Source organism: Lepidochelys kempii, chromosome 10 (genome assembly GCF_965140285.1).
Source record: "Lepidochelys kempii isolate rLepKem1 chromosome 10, rLepKem1.hap1, whole genome shotgun sequence".
Classification (NCBI taxonomy): Eukaryota; Metazoa; Chordata; order Testudines; family Cheloniidae; genus Lepidochelys; species Lepidochelys kempii.
Window position 1 is genome coordinate 37,807,072 of NC_136389.1, and position 19,410 is coordinate 37,826,481.

Consider the following 19,410-nt stretch of genomic DNA (forward strand, 5'->3'; position numbering starts at 1 on the left):
TGTTCCGTTTCCCCCAGGGATGGCTGTCGGTATCTTGGCAAGACCCTGATTCAGCTGGCACCTTGCTCCAGCAGCCCTACCTTGTCTGAAGGGCTGCCCGCTGTGGTAAGCAGTGGGGGGGGATCCTGAAAGAGGATGCTTGTTAACTGCCATAACAAGGCACTGTTCTTCCCCAAAGGATGCACTGTGGAGACAGCCCTGGAGGCAGCATCCCTCCACCCTGCCCAGCTCCTGGGAATTGAGCACCGAAAGGGGACGCTGAACTATGACAACGATGCAGGTATCAGCATGATGGCAGGTTGATGTGCCACTTCATCATTCTCCACAGTGTCTTCTGGTGGCTGAGGCCAGGGCTGGAGTAGCTGTGAGCTCCCCAGCCCACCATCACCATTTCCCAGGGGGGTGGCTCCTAGAAGGAGCTGAGACTGACACACCTATGAGCTCCCTCACCATTGGGACTGCTACACCATTCCCTACAGTGCTTCCTACTGATACAGGTTGGGGCTGGGATCGGCTGTCTGAGGCTCAGTAACATGATGCCCTCTCAAGCTTGGCCTTGGCACTTGGATTGGGAAATGGCTCCTTTGATTCCTATTGTCTCTATTTGAATCCATTCCTCTCATTCTGTCTCATCCCTGTGGTATCTGTAAACCAGGGGAGGTCGCTCTCCCTGTACAGACCCAAGATGCAACTGCCACCCCCAGAATGGTGGAGATGCCAGCCTGGGTAGGGGCAGTTCTACCACTGTTGGGGTACGTGCCTTACTGTAAATCCTCTGCAGTCTCCGTGGATATTGGAATGTCTCCTCCATGAGCAGGAAATGTAACCCTTACAGTCCTTTCCCATGGCAACCCCAACAGATTAAGCACCACTCCTGCTGCCTCTGATTCCCACTTCTTCTGTCTGCTGCAGATTTCCTGCTGCTGGACAACAGCCTACACGTGCGAGCCACGTACATCGCAGGTGAACGGGTCTGGAGTCAAGACATCTTCACTATATGAAATCAGAGACTCACCTGGGACTGGCAGCACTCCTGCAACCCTGGTGCCAACTACCAGCTCCCCCAAGTGCCATGTTCAGTGGTCACTGGCAGCCGCATTGTCCTCTCCCTCTCAAAGAATGCTTTAAGACCTTGGTGTTTCTTCCTCCTGGGTCACCCTTGAAAGTACCAAAGAGCTGCATGTCCCAGAGCAGCCCTTGCTTTCAGTTGACAGCCCTGCCTGCAATGAGTTCATCAGCTCTCTGCTAGACAAGAGTGGGTGGAGCTCTGCTGCTGGGATCACTCTATGATGGAGCTACCTGAAGGACAAGGTGCCTGTCTGTCTCCTTGTCCTCTCCAGAGCACTGCATTTGAGCACTGCTGTAGAGGAAAGGGTAGCTGCTCCATGCGCGTTTTGTGTCTATATGTGACCACATAGGTCTGTGTGCATATCACTGCAGACACACAACACTAACTTCACCTCCCAGGGTAGGCCTCTCGCTGTGCCCTTTGTCTCTCACCATTGGGCCTCTTAGTACCAGCATGTCAACTTCCTAATGTTAATCTGCCCATTTTCTGAAGAAATCCCAGTGGCCTTGAAGCAGCTCTGGTGACAGCCTGCAATCTGTTTGGGAGCCTGTGGAGGGGGCGACTTCTTCACCTGGCACTGTCAGCCATGAAGGGCCGTGATTTCATGTGGCACCCTTGATTTCCTGTACCCCGAAGCACAGTACTCACCGCCTTGCTCAGGCTGTGGGCAGCCCTAGTGCCTTGTGTTGCTCCCTGGGGTGAGACCCACACCGCCAACTTTCCTCCTGGGCTGAATCCTCAGGGGTGTGTACAAACCCAAGAAAAGCAGGAGCTGCTGGCTCCTCATGCTATCTTGCTGCTTTGGCGGCGAGTTTGTCTGCTGGGTGCATGGACTTCATTCTGCAACAGAAAGCAATGTTGGTCTTGAACTATGTACACATGCAAAGTGGGTCTTACAGGCTCTAGTATATATTCCCATCTGTATTAAACCAATATGGCTGGAGAGCTTCCTGAGGACTCCACACAGCTTGCTGGTCTGTTAGTTTCTTTGGGCATGGCTGCACTGGAAACTTCAAAGCACTCCCACGGGAACGCTCCCACGGCAGCGCTTTGAAGTGCGAGTATGGTCATGCACGAGCGCTGGGAGAGAGCTTGCCCAGCACTCCTGGTAATCCACCTCCACGAGGGGATTAGCTCAGAATGCTGGGAGCACGTCTACACTAGCGCTTTAAAGCGCTCAGACTTGCTGCGCTCAGGGGGGTGATTTTTCACGCCCCTGAGCCAGCAAGTTAGAGTGCTATAAAATGTAAGTGGACAGGCCCTACGTGTCAGTGATGAGGCGAGATGCTTTTGCTGTAGGGAATGTATCCAAAATGGCAGTGATGTAACTAGACACCATTCCATCTTGAGGTGCAGGGTTCTCTCAGGGTTTATATCCTCACTAGAAGCTCTGCATGGGATTAGATGGTTGCTTATCTGCTCATTCTCATAATTACCTTCACTTGATGTCAGTTAGCTTTCTGCCTCTCTATAGGAGGCTGAGAGAGTTTCCTTTCTAAACCTGATCTTGATTATGAACTTACCACCAAGAAAAATATATCTGAAACACCCCCTCATAGGTAGAGGAGACAGTGTCTGTCGGATTGACCTAAATCATCTCAATGATGGGACTTAAACCTGTGGGGCATCTTAGCAAGTTTCAAGTGCATAAAGAAACCTTAAATCTGGTGGGTTTTAGTTAGATTTGTTCTTCCTTGCCATACCTTTTTATAAGTTCACTGGAAAAAACATCTGAATAAGGCCTCATTGTAGATGTAACCCCTGCTGGCATCACTGGTCTCCTCAGAGAATTTCTAACATCTGCTGCCTAGATCAGCGGATACTCTGCCCTCCCAGGCTGCAACATTTGAAGGAGATGTCAAGTGTGCGAGCATGTGCAGCACTCTGGGGTTCCACCCCTCACCACTGGCACTTCTGACTGCTATGGGGCCTCTGTATAAAATTGGAGGAAATGTCAGGACAAAGAAGTTTGATAGACCCTAATTTTGAGAATGTTTTTAATTGAATAAATGTTATAGATTTAAGTGCTCAAACTGCAGTATAAATATAGTCTGACTTTAAGAATGAGGTGGATCAGTTATCCACTGGAGAGAATTAACCATTCTATATGCACGTATGATTGAAACTCCCCCATACCCACCCTTTTATGTACATACAGTGTGTTGTAGACTGAAATGGAATGTTAACAGGCCAGTGTTCAGACTGTCAGTTGCTGTGTGGTGGTCACTGTGACAGTTCCTCTCCCCACCCCACCCCCCGGTGCAACCTGGAACTGGGGTACTGCTGAGCACTTTATTTTACCAATCTGGGTTCCCTCTCAGAATGCCATTGTAATAAGCTGCAAAGCCCTTCAAGTTTGCCCTCACACAAACATCCACAGGCGGGGGCCACACCTAGCTGTGTTCATGAATGTTCTGGCCAGCCACTACATGAACTAACAATAGTTTGCGCAGGTCCAAAAAAGCCTGACTAGTAAAGATTACAATTATCCAGTCTGCCCTTCCCTCAGTGGAAAGGAATATGTACAAACCTTTGTTAACTGAGCTGAGATTTTTCCCCCAAAACACTTCCCTCACACTACACTGTTTTTAGGTAAATATAAAATAATTTATTATAAGTGATAGCAAACAGATCAAAGAAGGTTGTATTTTGTTTAAGTAATCATATACACTACACAGGTTTCAGAGTAACAGCCGTGTTAGTCTGTATTCGCAAAAAGAAAGAGGACTTGTGGCACCTTAGAGACTAACCAATTTATTTGAGCATGAGCTTTCGTGAGCTACAGCTCACTTCATCGGATGCATACTGTGGAAACTGCAGAAGACATTATATACACAGAGACCATGAAACAATACCTCCTCCCACCCCACTCTCCTGCTGATAATAGCTTATCTAAAGTGATCATCAAGTTGGGCCATTTCCAGCACAAATCCAGGTTCTCACCCTCCGCCCCCCCCCCCCCCCCCCACAAACTCCCTCTCCTGCTGGTAATAGCCCATCCAAAGTGACCACTCTCTTTAAAAGTGGTATGATAATCAAGGTGGGCCATTTCCAGCACAAATACAGGTTCTCTCCCCCCCTCCCCCACAAACTCACTCTCCTGCTGGCAATAGCTCATCCAAACTGACCACTACACACTACACAGGATTTGAATCAAACAATATCTCACACTGTTAGATAGAATCATAGAAGATTAGGGTTGGAAGAGACCTCAGGAGGTCATCTAGTCCAACCCTCTGCTCAAAGCAGGACCAACACCAACTAAAATCATCCCAGCCAGGGCTTTGTCAAAACCTCTAAGGATGGAGGTTCCACCTTACAGTACAAGCAGTTTATAGACGTTTTATGTGCAGGCAGGAATCCTCTCTTCCAGCCTGGGACCAGCACTTCCCCCTAGTTCAATCTTTGTTTCAAAGGTGTTTCCAGGTGTTCTTTTTCAAGTTTAGACTTGAAATTAGACAAAGGTTCCTAACCATCAGAGGAGTGAAGTTTTGGAATAGCCTTCCAAGGGAAGCAGTGGGGGCAAAAGACCTATCTGGCTTTAAGATTAGACTCGATAAGTTTATGGAAGAGATGATATGATGGAATAACATGATTTTGGCAAATATGCCCAATGGCTTGTGATGGGATGTTAGATAGGGTGGGATCTGAGTTACTACAGAGAATTCTTTTCTGGATGTCTGGCTGGTGAATCTTGCCCATATGCTCAGGATTTAGCTAATCACCATATTTGGGGTCAGGAAGGAATTTTCCTCCAGGGCAGATTGGAAGACGCCCTGGAGCTTTTTCGCCTTCCTCTGTAGCATGGGGCACGGGTCACTTGCTGGAGGATTCTCTGCTCCTTGAAGTCTTTAAACCATGATTTGAGGACTTCAATAGCTCAGACGTAGGTGAGAAGTTTTTCGCAGGAGTGGATGATTCTGTGGCCTGCGTTGTGCAGGAGGTCCGACTAGATGATCATAATGGTCCCTTCTGACCTTAATATCTATGTATCTTGGGTGGAGGGTGAGGCTTCTTGGTGATGTCACTTCCCCCTTTTATAGTTTCTTCCATAGGGCAGGAACCCCTTTGTTCCAAGACAAGTTCCAAGCCCAGTTTGTGGAAAAATATAAGTACCAAAATGGAGTTCAGTACCACATGATCTCATCACATGCCCTTGCATGCTTCACTGAGTCATAGCAGGAGCCATTACCCATACTTCCTGAGGAAGGTCCATCAGGTGTAGATAGGCTTCTTCTATGGTCCATTGTGAGTTAAGTGTTTTCTGATGGGCCATTCAACTTGAATAGTTCCTTCACAATGTGCTGGCCAGACGAGAAGTAAAGCTTTGTGGGTGCTATGCAGAGCAAGCACACTTGAAATACAGATGCATAGTCAATATTCATAACTCCAGATACAAATGTAATACATGCATACAAATAGGATAATCATTCAGCAAATCATAACTTACCTTACATGACACTTTGTACAAGGTGCATCATAATTATGTCAATCATAACACTATGGTGAACATGAGGTGCAGAGTGTCACAGTCAATTGTTAGTGTGTATTAATATGGGATGGTTGAATTGAAAATGAATATGTTCAGGGGAGTTGGTGTGCTCCAGTGACTGAATGTTTGGAGAGCACTTTTGGTGAGGGGAGTGAAGGTTTTAAACTTAGTTCCTTTGATTTTTAGGGCTTGTGTTGTCGGCCAGGAAATCCACAGGAGAAACCTGAATTCTCAGTTAACACAGGGTTGTGGTTTTGTGTAGGTTTTTTTATTTGGGCGTGGGAATGCGTACAAATAAATAGTAAAGGGATCAGCTAGTCTCTGCTTTTGGAGGTAAGCCTAAGGCTATTGTGACAAAGCTCTGTCCTTGTCTCTGTGGGTCCTACACTTTCTGGCAGATTTCGCTAGCCTCAGAGGCTCACTGTGACCCTCCACGTAGCCCTTCTCTCTCTAGATGCAAGGGTCACAGCCTACTGAGCCATATTCATCATAAGCCAACAAGGGAGGTGAGGAGAAGCTACCCTCCCTTACATAGTCTCTTATCTCCCAGTCTCAGTGGTTAATCGGGGGGGGGGGGGGAGAGGCACAAAAGGGGAGCCCAGGACCCTCTCTACTCTTGGCTCCAGCCCAGGGACCCTAATAGTATCAGCTATGGTAGCTAACTTTTTAGAAACAGGACACATACAATTCCCTGGGCCACTTCCCTACAACAGCCCCCACTTTACCCTTACCTCAGGGTCTCCTTCCTTATGCTTGATATGGTTTGTGCTGCTCAGTCTCTCTAACATAGCTTCCTCCTATAGTTCCTGACACACATACACCCACCTAACTAACTGGGAGGCTTTTAACTAGTTTCAGCCAGCCCGATTGGCTTCAGGTGTCCCAATCAACAGCTGTTCTCCCTACCTTCTGGAAAGTTCCTAATTGGACCCAGGTATCTTAATTGACCTGGAGCAGCTGTCATTTGCTTATCCTGGTAACAGGGATTTGTTTAGCCTGGAGCTACTATCTCTGTCTCCCACTCCTTTCCTATAGCCCTCTGGCTTGGAGGGAGGTGGGAGACTACTGCTCCTAGGCCCTGGGCTCTCGCTGCTCCTGCTCCAGCTACTCCCCTGGCTGGGCCAGACAACCCCCCCTTCTCTACTATCTGGCTGCTGGACCACCCTACCCCCCCAGTTGTTACTGCTCCTGTTGCAGCCCCTTGGGGGGGCTGCTGGCCTGCTCCCCAGAGGAGGGGAGTGAGGGACCCCACCCCCAGCTGTTGCTGCTGTAGACACCACCACTGCCAGAGAGGGGTCCTTCCTGCTTGGCCACCAGACTGCCTGCTGGAGCTGCTGTTGCTGCCTAGGAGCTGTTGGAGTCTTGAGGATAAGGAAAAAGGGGACCATCTGCTGCTGGGGAAGCATGCAGCACCTCTGCAGACCCCTGTGGAGGGGGCCTTCTACAGGCTGAGAAACTTTCGAACTGTACTCTTGTGGGGGTCTTGACTTTGTTTGTGAGGACACAGGGGGTGTGGTGTGGCGCCTCCCCTTGGTCCATCCATGTGTCCCCACCACCAGCATCGCTGCCCCCTCCACTATCCCCACTGGCTGCTTACTCTCTGCCTCAGCTCCTGCCTCTGGGACTCAGCTGCTTGATTGGCTTGCCCCACCCTGCTTCCACCATTTGGGCCTCAAGCAGTGGCCAGCAACATTGACTTTTTTTCTGCAAACGCACATGGGCGCATGTGCCCCCCTCCCCTTGGACCGCCACCCCCCCCTTCCCTGAAGCAGTCTCCCCCTCTCCGCTTGCACCCCTTTGCTTCCCCCTCAGCAGCTTCAGTTTGTTTGCCTGCCCTGCCCTTTTCCCTCTGCAGTTTTGTTTGCCCCGCCCCAGCCTCTGAAGCTAGCCCCTGATTTCCTTGTCCTACCTCTAGCCTGGTTGTGTCCCCCCCTCCCCGGCTCCTCCCTGTGGTTCTCCTGCCCTGATTAGCTCCTTGCTTCATGCACCCAAGCCCCCTCCCATGTGCTTATGCCCCTCCCGTTTTGCTTGAACCCATGTCACTGCACTCCCCAATGCTATTATAACCTCTTCCTCCCCTAGTGCAGCTAGAGGAGTCTGAATCCCATCCTGTGTGGGTGACTGAGCCCCCAAGTTCTTGATAGCCCCCCCATCCAGCCCTCCCCTTTGACACCCTCCTCCCTGCCTGCAGCCTAGCAGGGAGGAGTGGTCGCCCTGTTTCCTCACTTCCCTACAGCCTCTCCGGTGTCTGTCCTCCATCCATGCTCATTATGGCAGGGGACAAAGTAAGTGGGAACCCTCAGGCAGCCCCCACTGCCCCTCCTCCACCTGCCCACCCCCCGTTGTCCCCTGTGGCTCCCACCTCGACTGCCATTGCCAAACCACCTGCTACCACCCCCTCTGGGGCACCGGCAGCAGCGGGCACCAGGGTAGACTCCATTGCTGCTACCTCCCTCGCCCCCTCAGACTCTGTGGTGGGGGGGTGTCCCCCAGCTAGTGGGAAAGGCCAGGGAAAAAAGGGTAAGGGCCCCACCAAAGAGACAAGGCCCTCCGTGGTAGGGGCTGCCCCCTCTGCTGCAGCCCTGCCACCGGCTGTGGCATCCCTCCCCATTGCTCTCTCCACCAGCACTGCGGGTGCCCCTCTCCCAGCCCCCAGGGTGTACACCCAGGTGGCGGCGACCCCACCCCACCCCCCCGCCTGCCGCTATGTCACCTCTCCTGGCCACCGCCTCCACTTCCATCTCTGGTGGCCGGGGCCCCTTCCCCACCTTGACCAGAAAGCACAGCGTCTGTTGCCTCCTGGTGCCCGCCTCGTCCCACGTGGAGACCTACGTGTGGGCGCTGATGAGGGTGGTGGGACCCACGGCCATCGTGGTGGCCTCCAAAATGTACGGTAAGGTAGTCTTCTTCCTGGCATCAAAGGCCGCTGTCCAGGAAGCGGTAGAAAAGGGCCTGGCGGTGGAGGGTGTGTTCATCCCCCCCCTGCAAGACCTGGGCATCCTACTGGTCCTGACCTCCGTCCCTCCCTTTCTTCCCAATGCTGCCCTGCTACCCACCCTCTCTACCCTTGGGAAACCCATCTCCGTGGTTAGCCCTCTCCCGCTGGGTTACAAAGACCCCGCCCTCCGTCACATCCTCTCATTCTGCCGGCAGGTACAGCTTCAACTGCCGCTAGCAGTGCGTGACAGAGAGGCACTCAAGGGGTCCTTCCTGGTCCCCTATCAGGGGGCCTGCTACCGGGTGCATTATTCTACAGGGGAGGCCCAGTGCTACCTCTGCCAGGCGATGGGACATGTCTGGAGGGACTTCCCCTTGGCCTAGCACGAAGGAGTGTCCGGGACCCCCAGCAGGGCGCCGCCCAAGTCATCGCTGGCTGCCTAGTGCCTAGAGCTGCCCCTCCTTCTTCCCAGCCCACTACTGCTCCCACTTGGGCCCTAGGGGCACTTCCCCCAGCACGCCCAGATGAGCAGGAGAGCACCGCCTCTGCTGCATGCAGTCTGGCGGGGCCTATGGAGGAGGGTGCAGTGGGATTATCGCCAGGCATGGGAGAGGACCCGCCCCGGGGGAATCTTCCCTCCCCGCCAGCAGATGATACCATGAAGGGCTGGGTTCTAGTAAGGGGTAAGCAGGGCAAGCGGAAGGCTCAAGCTCCGCTCTTCCCATCTGAAGCATAGGATGTAGAGGCCCCCCGCCCCGAAAGACCGGCCTGGTGTAGTTATGTGGCGCTAATGTGACGCCTGCAAGGAAGGTGGATAAGGGAGCACGGGACTTCCCAATCTCCCAAGTTACATTGCATAGGCTCCTCAGTGCTGGGACACTGTGCTGCTATGTGTCCCCACTTGCCACATGCATAACATCTATAATTACTTTTAATCACTCCCCTACCATGGGGATTAGTGTTTTAGTCCCAGGGTTCCCCACACTTAGGCCAATCCCTTCCTTCTGGGGTCCCCACTGGTTTTTGCCCCCCACCCTTCTTCCACCTCAGAATCCCCAGGGGTTTGGCTGCCCAACCTTCCTTGGGTAGGCAGGTCAATTCCCTGGGTGTCATGCATCTTTCTACCAGCGTGATCATCTCACCATAGGTGGATGGATCATTCTGGCCTACCCATTTGCGGAGACCTGGTGGCATCCTCACATGTAATGGTCCATGACGAGGGTCTCCAAAATCTCCTCCAGGTTGCACGCCTCAGGCTGTAACTACTTCCAAGCGAAGTGTCTGAGGTCGAATAGCTGGGACCTCAGGGGTTTGTTCTCCTGGTATTTCCACTCATTGAACCTCTGGGCCTGCACTGCTGCTGTCACCCCAATCGTGCTAGGATCTCTGCCTTCAGCAGGGTATAGTCAGTGGCACCTGTGCCAAGCAAGTCAAAGTAGGCCTTCCGGGCCTCTGCGCACAAAAAAGGGGCGAGAATGCTGGCCCACTGCTCCTGGTGTCACGTTTCATGCTGAGCAATCCTTTTGAATGAGAGGAGATATGCCGCTACATAATCTTCCGACATCATCTTTGGCAGACAACCAGTAGGCCCCTGGGCCTGGGTGGTAAAGATCTTCAGCTGGTCCATTACCTCTTGCAAGAGGGCACGATCTTGAGTCACCTGGATCCATTAATAATTGATTGGTTTCCTGCTGTAGCCACAGACTCCTGTTGTGCCATTACCTGAACCCAGGTGGCCTCCTGCTGGGCTGCTATGGCTTATACCAGAGCTCTTACCACCTCCTCTATTGTGGTACAAAGCAAACAAACCAAAAATCCAAAACCCCAGTTCACTTTTTTTTTTAACCTCTTTCTTCCACCACACTATGAATGATGATCCCATGCCTTACACCAGTTGTGACAAAGCTCTGTCCTTGTCTCCATGGGTCCCACGTTTCCTGGTGGAATTCACTAGCCTCAGAGGCTCACTGTGACCCTCCATGTAGCCCTTCTCTCTCTAGATGCAAGGGTCACAGCCTACTGAGCCATATTCATCCTAAGCCAGCAAGGGAGGTGAGAAACTGCTCTCACAGTCTCTGTTGTCTCCCAGTCTCAGTCATTAACTGGGGGGCAAAGGGGAGAGCCCAGGCCCCCACCCTACTCCAGCCCAGGAACCCTAATAGTATCAGCTATGGTAGCTGACTTTTTAGAAACGGGACGTGTACAATTCCCTGGGCCATTTCCCCACAGCAGCCCCCACTTCTCAAGATCCACTTCACCCTTACCTCAGGGCCTCCTTCCTTGTGCCTGATATGGTTTGTGCTGCTCAGTCTCTCCAACAGAATGGCTTCCTCCTACAACTCCTGACACACACACACCCACCTGACTAACTGGGAGGCTTTTAACTAGTTTCAGCCAGCCCCTGATTGGCTTCAGGTGTCCTAATCAACCTAGTTGTCCTTCCTGCCTTCTGGAAAGATGTTAAGTGGCCCCAGGTATCTTCATTGACCTGGAGTAGCTACCATTTGCTTATCCTGGTAACAGGGATTTGTTTAGCCTATGGCTAATATGTCTCCCATTACTTTACTATAGCCATCTGGCTTTGCCCCATCACACTATGAATATGTGACATTCCCCTCTGGTGTTATCCAGACTGATGATCTGCTAGGTCACTCCAATCCTTGACTCTGGGAGCCAGCCTTACCCTGCTCTGTTGTGAGAACCCCCACTCCTGGGCTGTTCTCACACAGCCTCTGGTATGTAAGCAGCTCCTTGGATTGTGCAACCGAATGACACTAGCCGATATCTCTGGTCCCAGACATAACCCTAGGAACCTCAGTCTTGCAGTGTCCAGTTATGCCTGCTGGACACTGCAAGCTTATATGAGTTCATCAATTTAACAAAGAAATTGATATGTACCAGCCTTGTTATCCTAAGGGGAGTCTCTGACAGGCTTTAAACCAAACGCACTACTTCAGGTAGAATAAACAGATTTATTAACTACAAAGATAGATATTAAGTGATTATATGTCAAAGCATAACAAGTCGGATTTGGTCAAATGAAATAAAAGCAAAACACGTTCTAAGCTGAGTTTAACACTTCCAAAGCCCTTACAACCTTAGATGTTTCTCACCACAGGCTAGCTGATTGCCCTTCACCCAGGCTTTCCCCTTTGATCAGTGCTTCAGTCGCTTGGTGTTAATGAAGACGTCTATGCAGTGTGCAGCAGCAGTCAAAAAAGCAAACGGGATGTTAGGAGTCATTAAAAAAGGGACAGAGAATAAGATGGAGAATATCTTATTGCCCTTATATAAATCCCTGGTACGCCCACATCTTGAATACTGTGTACAGATGTGGTCCCCTCATCTCAAAAAAGATATACTGGCATTAGAAAAGGTTCAGAAAAGGGCAACTAAAATGATTAGGGGTTTGGAACAGGTTCCATATGAGGAGAGACTAAACAGGCTAGGACTTTTCAGCTTGGAAAAGAGGAGACTAAGGGGGGATGTGATAGAGGTATATAAAATCACGAGTGGTGTGGAGAAAGTGAATAAGGAAAAGTTATTTACTTGTTCCCATAATATGAGAACTAGGGGCTACCAAATGAAATTAATGGGCAGCAGCTTTAAAACAAATAAAAGGAAGTTCTTCCTCACTCAGCGCACAGTCAACCTGTGGAACTCCTTGCCTGAGGAGGTTGTGAAGGCTAGGACTATAACAGGGTTTAAAAGAGAACTGGATAAATTCATGGAGGTTAAGTCCATTAACAATATACATGAAATTACAACTTATAACATTACTATAACAACAATGCTCAGTGCATCATGAGCCTTCCAAAGACACCCGACATGACAAACTTTGCATTAGATACCACACAATCATATTATAAGGATGAACATGAGGGTGCTGGATGTTCCCCAAGGTACAGAACGTCACAGTATACTGTATACTACCGTGGTAAGTTGACCTAAGTTATGCTACTCCAGTTATGTAAGTTGATGTAGCTTAGGTCGACTTACCACAGCATCTACACTGCACTGTGTTGATGGGAGACGCTCTCCCACTAACTTCCCTTATGCTTCTCGGGGATCTGGAGTACCAGAGTCCACCAGAGAGCACGCTCTCCCATCAATTTAGCAGGTCTTCACTAGACCCACTAAATAGACACCTCTTGCATTGATTGAGATTACTGGTTCTGTGGACGAAGGGAAAGCAGTGGATGTATTGTTTCTTGACTTTAGCAAAGCTTTTGACACGGTCTCCCACAGTATTCTTGTCAGCAAGTTAAAGAAGTACGGGCTGGATGTATGCACTATAAGGTGGGTAGAAAGTTGGCTAGATTGTCGGGCTCAACGGGTAGTGATCAATGGCTCCATGTCTAGTTGGCAGCCGGTGTCAAGTGGAGCGCCCCAGGGGTCGGTCCTGGGGCCGGTTTTGTTCAATATCTTCATAAATGATCTGGAGGATGGTGTGGATTGCACTCTCAGCAAATTTGCGGATGATACTAAACTGGGAGGAGTGGTAGATACGCTGGAGGGCAGGGATAGGATACAGAGGGACCTAGACAAATTGGAGGATTGGGCCAAAAGAAATCTGATGAGGTTCAATAAGGATAAGTGCAGAGTCCTGCACTTAGGATGGAAGAACCCAATGCACCGCTACAGACTAGGGACCGAATGGCTAGGCAGCAGTTCTGCGGAAAAGGACCTAGGGGTGACAGTGGACGAGAAGCTGGATATGAGTCAGCAGTGTGCCCTTGTTGCCAAGAAGGCCAATGGCATTTTGGGATGTATAAGTAGGGGCATAGCGAGCAGATCGAGGGACGTGATCGTCCCCCTCTATTCGACATTGGTGAGGCCTCATCTGGAGTACAGTGTCCAGTTTTGGGCCCCACACTACAAGAAGGATGTGGATAAATTGGAAAGAGTCCAGCGAAGGGCAACAAAAATGATTAGGGGTCTGGAACACATGACTTATGAGGAGAGGGTGAGGGAACTAGGATTGTTTAGTCTGCAGAAGAGAAGAATGAGGGGGGATTTGATAGCTGCTTTCAACTACCTGAGAGCTGGTTCCAGAGAGGATGGTTCTAGACTATTCTCAGTGGTAGAAGAGGACAGGACAAGGAGTAATGGTCTCAAGTTGCAGTGGGGGAGGTTTAGGTTGGATATTAGGAAAAACTTTTTCACTAGGAGGGTGGTGAAACACTGGAATGCGTTGCCTAGGAAGGTGGTGGAATCTCCTTCCTTAGAAGTTTTTAAGGTCAGGCTTGACAAAGCCCTGGCTGGGATGATTTAATTGGGGATTGGTCCTGCTTTTGAGCAGGGGGTTGGACTAGATGACCTCCTGAGGTCCCTTCCAACCCTGATATTCTATGATTCTATGATTGCAGAAGCCCCCTGATCTACTGGTAAGTGTTGAAGTGGCCTCAGTCTTGCAAACACTCCTAAATGTGCTTAACTTTAACAGCTGAGTAGCTGCAGTGCCCTCCTGGGGATACTCTTTATTGAAGCAGCTGCAAAATGCAGGCTTAGGGGCTTAATGTTTGCCTGCCCAGCTTCAAATTAGATATGATTGCTTCACTTTCTCATCCCCCCACCATCCCCAATAAAATGTTCTTATTACAGATTTCCCTTTAATAATTGTGCTCACCTGGTCCAGTGCTATCAGCTCACCCTTCTGCTCCAGAAGGCTTTTTGCAGAAGGAAGGGAGCAACTACTGCCAGCTGAGGGGAAAATGAGGCTGTGCACTTGGGCTGTGGTATCCAGCAGAGTGCATCTGTGTGCAATAAACTGCTTCTGTGTTTTTTCACTGATCTCTATTACTGGTCTAGTAATAAGGGGAGAGACAGAATCCCTCTTAGGAGTAGTATGTTCCGAGGCAGTCTGCTGCTATACTGTGGATTGGTGCTGTTTGGTTTTTCCCTTGGTTCTTCAGGCATGAAGCACTAGACACAGCTCAGGGTTGGGACTGCTGTATTCTGGGCAGGGGCATCAGTCCTAGAGAACTTCCATTTTTCCCCACCTCCTGCCCCCACTACAGGAGCAGAGTGGGGACAAGGTTCCCTGCCACCAGGACCATGCTGCTGCTGCTATCCTCCAAGGCAAGCAGCCTTGCCCCAGATCTCTCTCTCCCTCCTCAGTGCTTGGGGTACAGAAACTACTGCTCTAGTTTAACACATACACCCAGTACACCAAGAGCAGAGCTAGAAGCAGAGATGCTCACACCTTCCCCCTACATCTAAAATGAGTTCTCCTGGGAACAAGGGAGATGCCTCTTTCCTGTGGGGAGTTGCTCAGATACCACAGCCCCTTGAGCCCAGTAACACCCAGGAGGGAGCTGTGGCCTGTTGTGCCCTTACCCGGCTGTAGGGACCGAGTGGAGATACATGCAATGAGGGGTGACAAAGGAGCGCACCTTGGTCAATAGGACCCAGCTGCTGAAGCACGTGCAGGTGGGTGGCGGGCAAGCCCCGGCCTGGGGCCCCAGCCCACACCCTGCACAAAACGCTCCTCTTGCTTGACGCCGCCATTTACCCGGGCACGCGCAACGGACGCCCTGCCTGGCTGGCCTCCAGCACAGGCGCTGGCTCGGCCCCATCCACACACCCCGCGTCTCACCTGCAACTCACGCCAGGTAAGTAACCCCCTAGGAGCCCAATCTTCCCCAGCGCACCCCAGGCCGCGCCCGGCCCAGCCCCGGCTCGGGAGTCCCCGCACAGTGCAGCGCGCCGGGCCAGAGCGCAGGGCGGAACTTGCGGGAAAGGAGCGCGGTGGCGGAAGGAGTTTGGGGCCGGACCGCCCCGCCCGAGATCGACAGGTGAGGAGCAGAGCCGGCCTCGGGGTGTCTGTGTGCAGGGCTAGGGGCAGGGACGCCCGTCTCTTTCTGCAGAGCTGAGGGGGCTGTCCCGGTGCCGAGCTCCATTCCCCCCCCCCGGGTGTGTGTGTGTGTGTGTGTCTGTCTGTAGAGCTGAGGGGGGCTGTCCCGGGACCGAGCTCCCCCCCCCCCCGGGTATGTCTGTCTGTAGAGCTGAGGGGGGCTGTCCCGGGACCGAGCTCCCCCCCCCCCGGGTATGTCTGTCTGTAGAGCTGAGGGGGCTGTCCCGGGACCGAGCTCCCCCCCCCCCCCGGGTATGTCTGTCTGTAGAGCTGAGGGGGGCTGTCCCGGGACCGAGCTCCCCCCCCCCCCGGGTATGTCTGTCTGTAGAGCTGAGGGGGGCTGTCCCGGGACCGAGCTCCCCCCCCCCCCCCGGGTATGTCTGTCTGTAGAGCTGAGGGGGCTGTCCCGGGACCGAGCTCCCCCCCCCCGGGTATGTCTGTCTGTAGAGCTGAGGGGGCTGTCCCGGGACCGAGCTCCCCCCCCCCCGGGTATGTCTGTCTGTAGAGCTGAGGGGGCTGTCCCGGGACCGAGCTCCCCCCCCCCGGGTATGTCTGTCTGTAGAGCTGAGGGGGCTGTCCCGGGACCGAGCTCCCCCCCCCCCGGGTATGTCTGTCTGTAGAGCTGAGGGGGCTGTCCCGGGACCGAGCTCCCCCCCCCCCGGGTATGTCTGTCTGTAGAGCTGAGGGGGCTGTCCCGGGACCGAGCTCCCCCCCCCTCGGGTGTCTGTCTGTAGAGCTGAGGGGGCTGTCCCGGGACCGAGCTCCCCCCCCCCCCCGGGTGTGTGTGTCTGTCTGTCTGTAGAGCTGAGGGGGCTGTCCCGGTGCTGAGTTCCCCCCCACCCCCCCTGGGGTGTGTGTCTGTCTGTCTGCAGAGCTGAGGGGGCTGTCTCGGTGCTGAGACACCCCCCTCCCCGGGGGGCGTATCTATCTACAGAACTCGGGGGGCTGTCCCGGTGCTGAGCCCTGCCCTGGAGTGTCTGTCTACAGAGCTGAGGGAGCTTTCCCGGTGCCGAGCCGCCCTTTCCCCCCCACGGGGTTTATGCGGAGCTGGGGAGAGGGGCTGTCCTGGTGCTCATGGGGTTGAGGCTGGCAGGGAGTAGGTTATAGCTTTGACAGCCATGACCAACCTGACAGCGTTACTGGTTCATCTCTTGCATCATTAAACAGACCAAGGGGTCTTTGTACCCAGTTGTGCCAACTGTGCTGTGGGCTGTTGACCCTTTACTGTGTAGCCCATTGCAGTGGGGGGTTGTGTGCTTTCAGTAAGGATTCCTTGGCTGTGGAACTCTAGTCTCTTCCCCCTGCTCCACAGAGCCCTGATTTTTTTTATCAGAACAAAATGTATCTACAACCTGGACTTACCCTGAGTAGGTTGAATGGGGCATGAATATTTGGGGAGGAGAAGTAGGGTACTGAATTTGTGGAGGGCTGGGTGGTTGTTTTGTGGATATGGTTCCAGTGGGATCTGTTAATAAAGAAACATACAAGCTCTTAGAGTTTGGTAGGAGACATTATTGCACTAGACATAATTCAATCATGATGATGGGTTGGGTCAACAGCCACTGGCAGCATCTTTTATTCTGTTGGGCTTTGACCCTCAGTTGTGAGCATAGGGTTGCCAGGTGACCAGTTTTCGACCAGAACGTCCAGTCTAAAAGGGACACTGGCAGCTCCAGCTGCTAAAAGTCTGGTTGGCCATATTAGGTGTGCAGCCGATCATTAAAAGACAAAAACAGTCACTTTGCATTCTGTGCAAACCAGTCAACTGACACTGCCGCCTCCCCTAATGACATCAGTGATTGGTTGCTGAAGAAGCTGGAGTCTGTCAGAGATGGAGCGCCAATTGAAAGTAGCCACCTTAGTTTTGATCCCATTCTTTCCTCCCGCCCTTAGAAATTCCCCACAATAGGGAGCTTTCTGAAACAAGCAACTAGGTAGAATGGTTTTACTCCTTTCCCACTCCTGAAATCTTACTTTTGAAGTATGCCAAGGGCTGCTTCCATCACTGCTTTCTGCTGCCTCTGGATTTCTTCATTCCTCCTTATGATATAAAGGAAGCAAAAGCTCACTTACTGTCTTGTGCTTCTAGGTAACAGGAGCGATGTAGGAGGATTCCAGAGCTGAACATCAGCAAGGCCAACTTTCCTAATGGAAGAGGTAAAAATTCAGTGTGCTCTTCTCTGTCTTCTGCACTCAAGTTAATTGATACAATTAAAACTGCCATCTGCCCTGATCTTTCAAGGCATCTTCCTGCTGCCCTGTGGAGAGGTTGCCATGCGTTGTTTCCCCTCCTTAAAGCTCCCCCCAATTCTCCACATATCAACAGGCTGACCATATGTCCATCTGTTAATACTTGTAATGGCTTTTTTTAAGCTTTCATATTTTTGTAATGATAAATGCAATGGAACATACTGTTCAGAGTACAGCACTTTGCTAACAGTATTACATTCAGGTAGAAAAGTTTGTATTGATCCCCAACTTCATGCGATTGCAAAATGAAACTCTAATTTAAAACATTTCAGAAAATTAAAAAGGGACCAATATAATTTCTAACTTGTCTTTAAACTTGTCATCTTTAAACATACACAAACTATTTTCATTTTAATTTTACCTATGGTATATTCTTGAGGAATATAAGAAGTCTTGGCAGACAATCAGTCCTAAGGTCTACCACTTTTATAGTAATAATGAAAAAGAATCCAGTCCAAAGTTTTTAAAACTGACTAGTGAATTTGGGAGTCCAACTTGAGACACCTTAAAGAAGCCTGTTTTTCTGAAAATGATGAGCACCTGCCCTCTTGAATTCAGGCCCCGTTGAAGTATTAGTATTATTAGTCAGTTTTGAAAATCTTGGCCTTAATCTTTTGGGTTTAGTGAGTCCTCTGTTTGTTCAATGTAATTTAATTATGTATGTTCAAATGTATTTAAATTATCTGTTTGATTTTGTTTGACATACTTTGCTCTTTACATTGTAACATAGATACAAAGTTATTTAATGCAACCAAGAGAGATTGGGTGGGGATGGGGTATAAGTTATACAAGGGAAATAGGTTTCAGAGTAGCAGCCATGTTAGTCTGTATCCGCAAAAAGAAAAGGAGGACTTGTGGCACCTTAGAGCCTAACAAATTTATTTCAGCATAAGCTTTCGTGAGCTACAGTTCACTTCATCGCAGTTAGTTAGTTAGTCTCTAAGGTGCCACAAGTCCTTCTTTTTACAAGGGAGATAATTTCTTGACCAAGAGATCTGTTAGACTGGAGACTGTTTTGCAAAGAAGATTGGTGGGAACCCATCACTTTGGACCTTTACATTAAACAGGGCATCGAACTAGAAAAATCCTATAGGGAAAATCCTGATGGCATAGAAATGGACAGGATGACAGACAGTGAATACATCTTTTCTGTCACTAATTTCTATGATACAGGGGCCTCATTCAATAGGCTTTTAACAATTTAACCATAAAACCACCACCACCCTCACTCTGAGCCTGGATTAATACTGGGCCCATTGTACTTTTATTCTTCATTGCTTTGCAGCCTATGCAACATTCATAGAATTTAAGGCCAGAAGGGACCATTGTGATCATCTTATCGTAGCTCAGGACAGGGAATTTTTTGGTGTCAGATGCAAGGGTGTGGGGTTGGTTTATGTACACGTCCGTACATTAAAAATAAACATTGTCCCATCTGTGCACTTCCCAATATCCCAGGCTCCCCAAGGGACATTCCAAGATGAGCTGGAGTGGTGTATTTTGCAGCTGGAAACAGGCCTCCTTCATCTCAACCCAACCCCAAAACAAGGTATGCTGCCTCCCCCAAGATTTCTGGCTAAAATCAAAATCTATGCTGGTTCAGTTCACCCAGAAGCCTTTCTAATTTCTCTGGCTGTTGAATTATAATTGGAATTCATTCTAAACGTGAAATGTAATTAAACATTTTGGCTTTATTTTACATCTGTTCTACTTTGAACTCCATCTGCCTATCTGCCCTTACTCCTGTAACCTGGACTGTCTCCTTCCTTATGCATTGTTTCTTCTCTCCTCATTTTCCTTTTAGC

General features: G+C 50.6%; 2 protein-coding genes and 1 long non-coding RNA gene across 11 annotated transcripts in view; 2 read left to right on the forward strand and 1 right to left on the reverse strand.

Annotated features, from left to right (window-relative positions):
* Positions 1-3,762, forward strand: part of AMDHD2 (amidohydrolase domain containing 2) — a 24,193-nt gene extending 20,431 nt beyond the window's left edge. For both annotated transcript variants that reach the window (XM_073362923.2, XM_073362924.2), the window contains exons 12-13: positions 179-280; positions 913-3,762. In XM_073362923.2, coding sequence (XP_073219024.1) covers positions 179-280; positions 913-1,001 — 191 coding nt within the window. In that variant the 3' untranslated portion in view covers positions 1,002-3,762. The remainder of the gene's footprint in view (positions 1-178; positions 281-912) is intronic.
* Positions 1-15,278, reverse strand: part of LOC140918465 (uncharacterized) — an 18,552-nt gene extending 3,274 nt beyond the window's left edge. Inside the window, exons 1-2 of one of the 2 annotated variants that reach the window (XR_012161195.2) lie at positions 15,098-15,278; positions 1,718-1,909 (exon numbers count right to left, since the gene is read on the reverse strand). This is a non-coding gene — a long non-coding RNA (uncharacterized LOC140918465). The other variant, XR_012161196.2, reaches the window with a different exon arrangement.
* The window catches only part of C10H8orf33 (chromosome 10 C8orf33 homolog), a 75,345-nt gene continuing 70,913 nt past the window's right edge, over positions 14,979-19,410 (forward strand). For 4 of the 7 annotated variants that reach the window (XR_012161192.2, XR_012161193.2, XM_073362916.2 and 1 more), the window contains exons 1-3: positions 15,194-15,296; positions 17,445-17,512; positions 19,064-19,154. Coding sequence is in view for 5 of the 7 variants with exons in the window: in XM_073362916.2 (XP_073219017.1) it covers positions 17,504-17,512; positions 19,064-19,154 (100 nt within the window). In the remaining 2 variants the exon portion in view is untranslated. The other 3 variants (XM_073362918.2, XM_073362919.2, XM_073362917.2) reach the window with 3 other exon arrangements.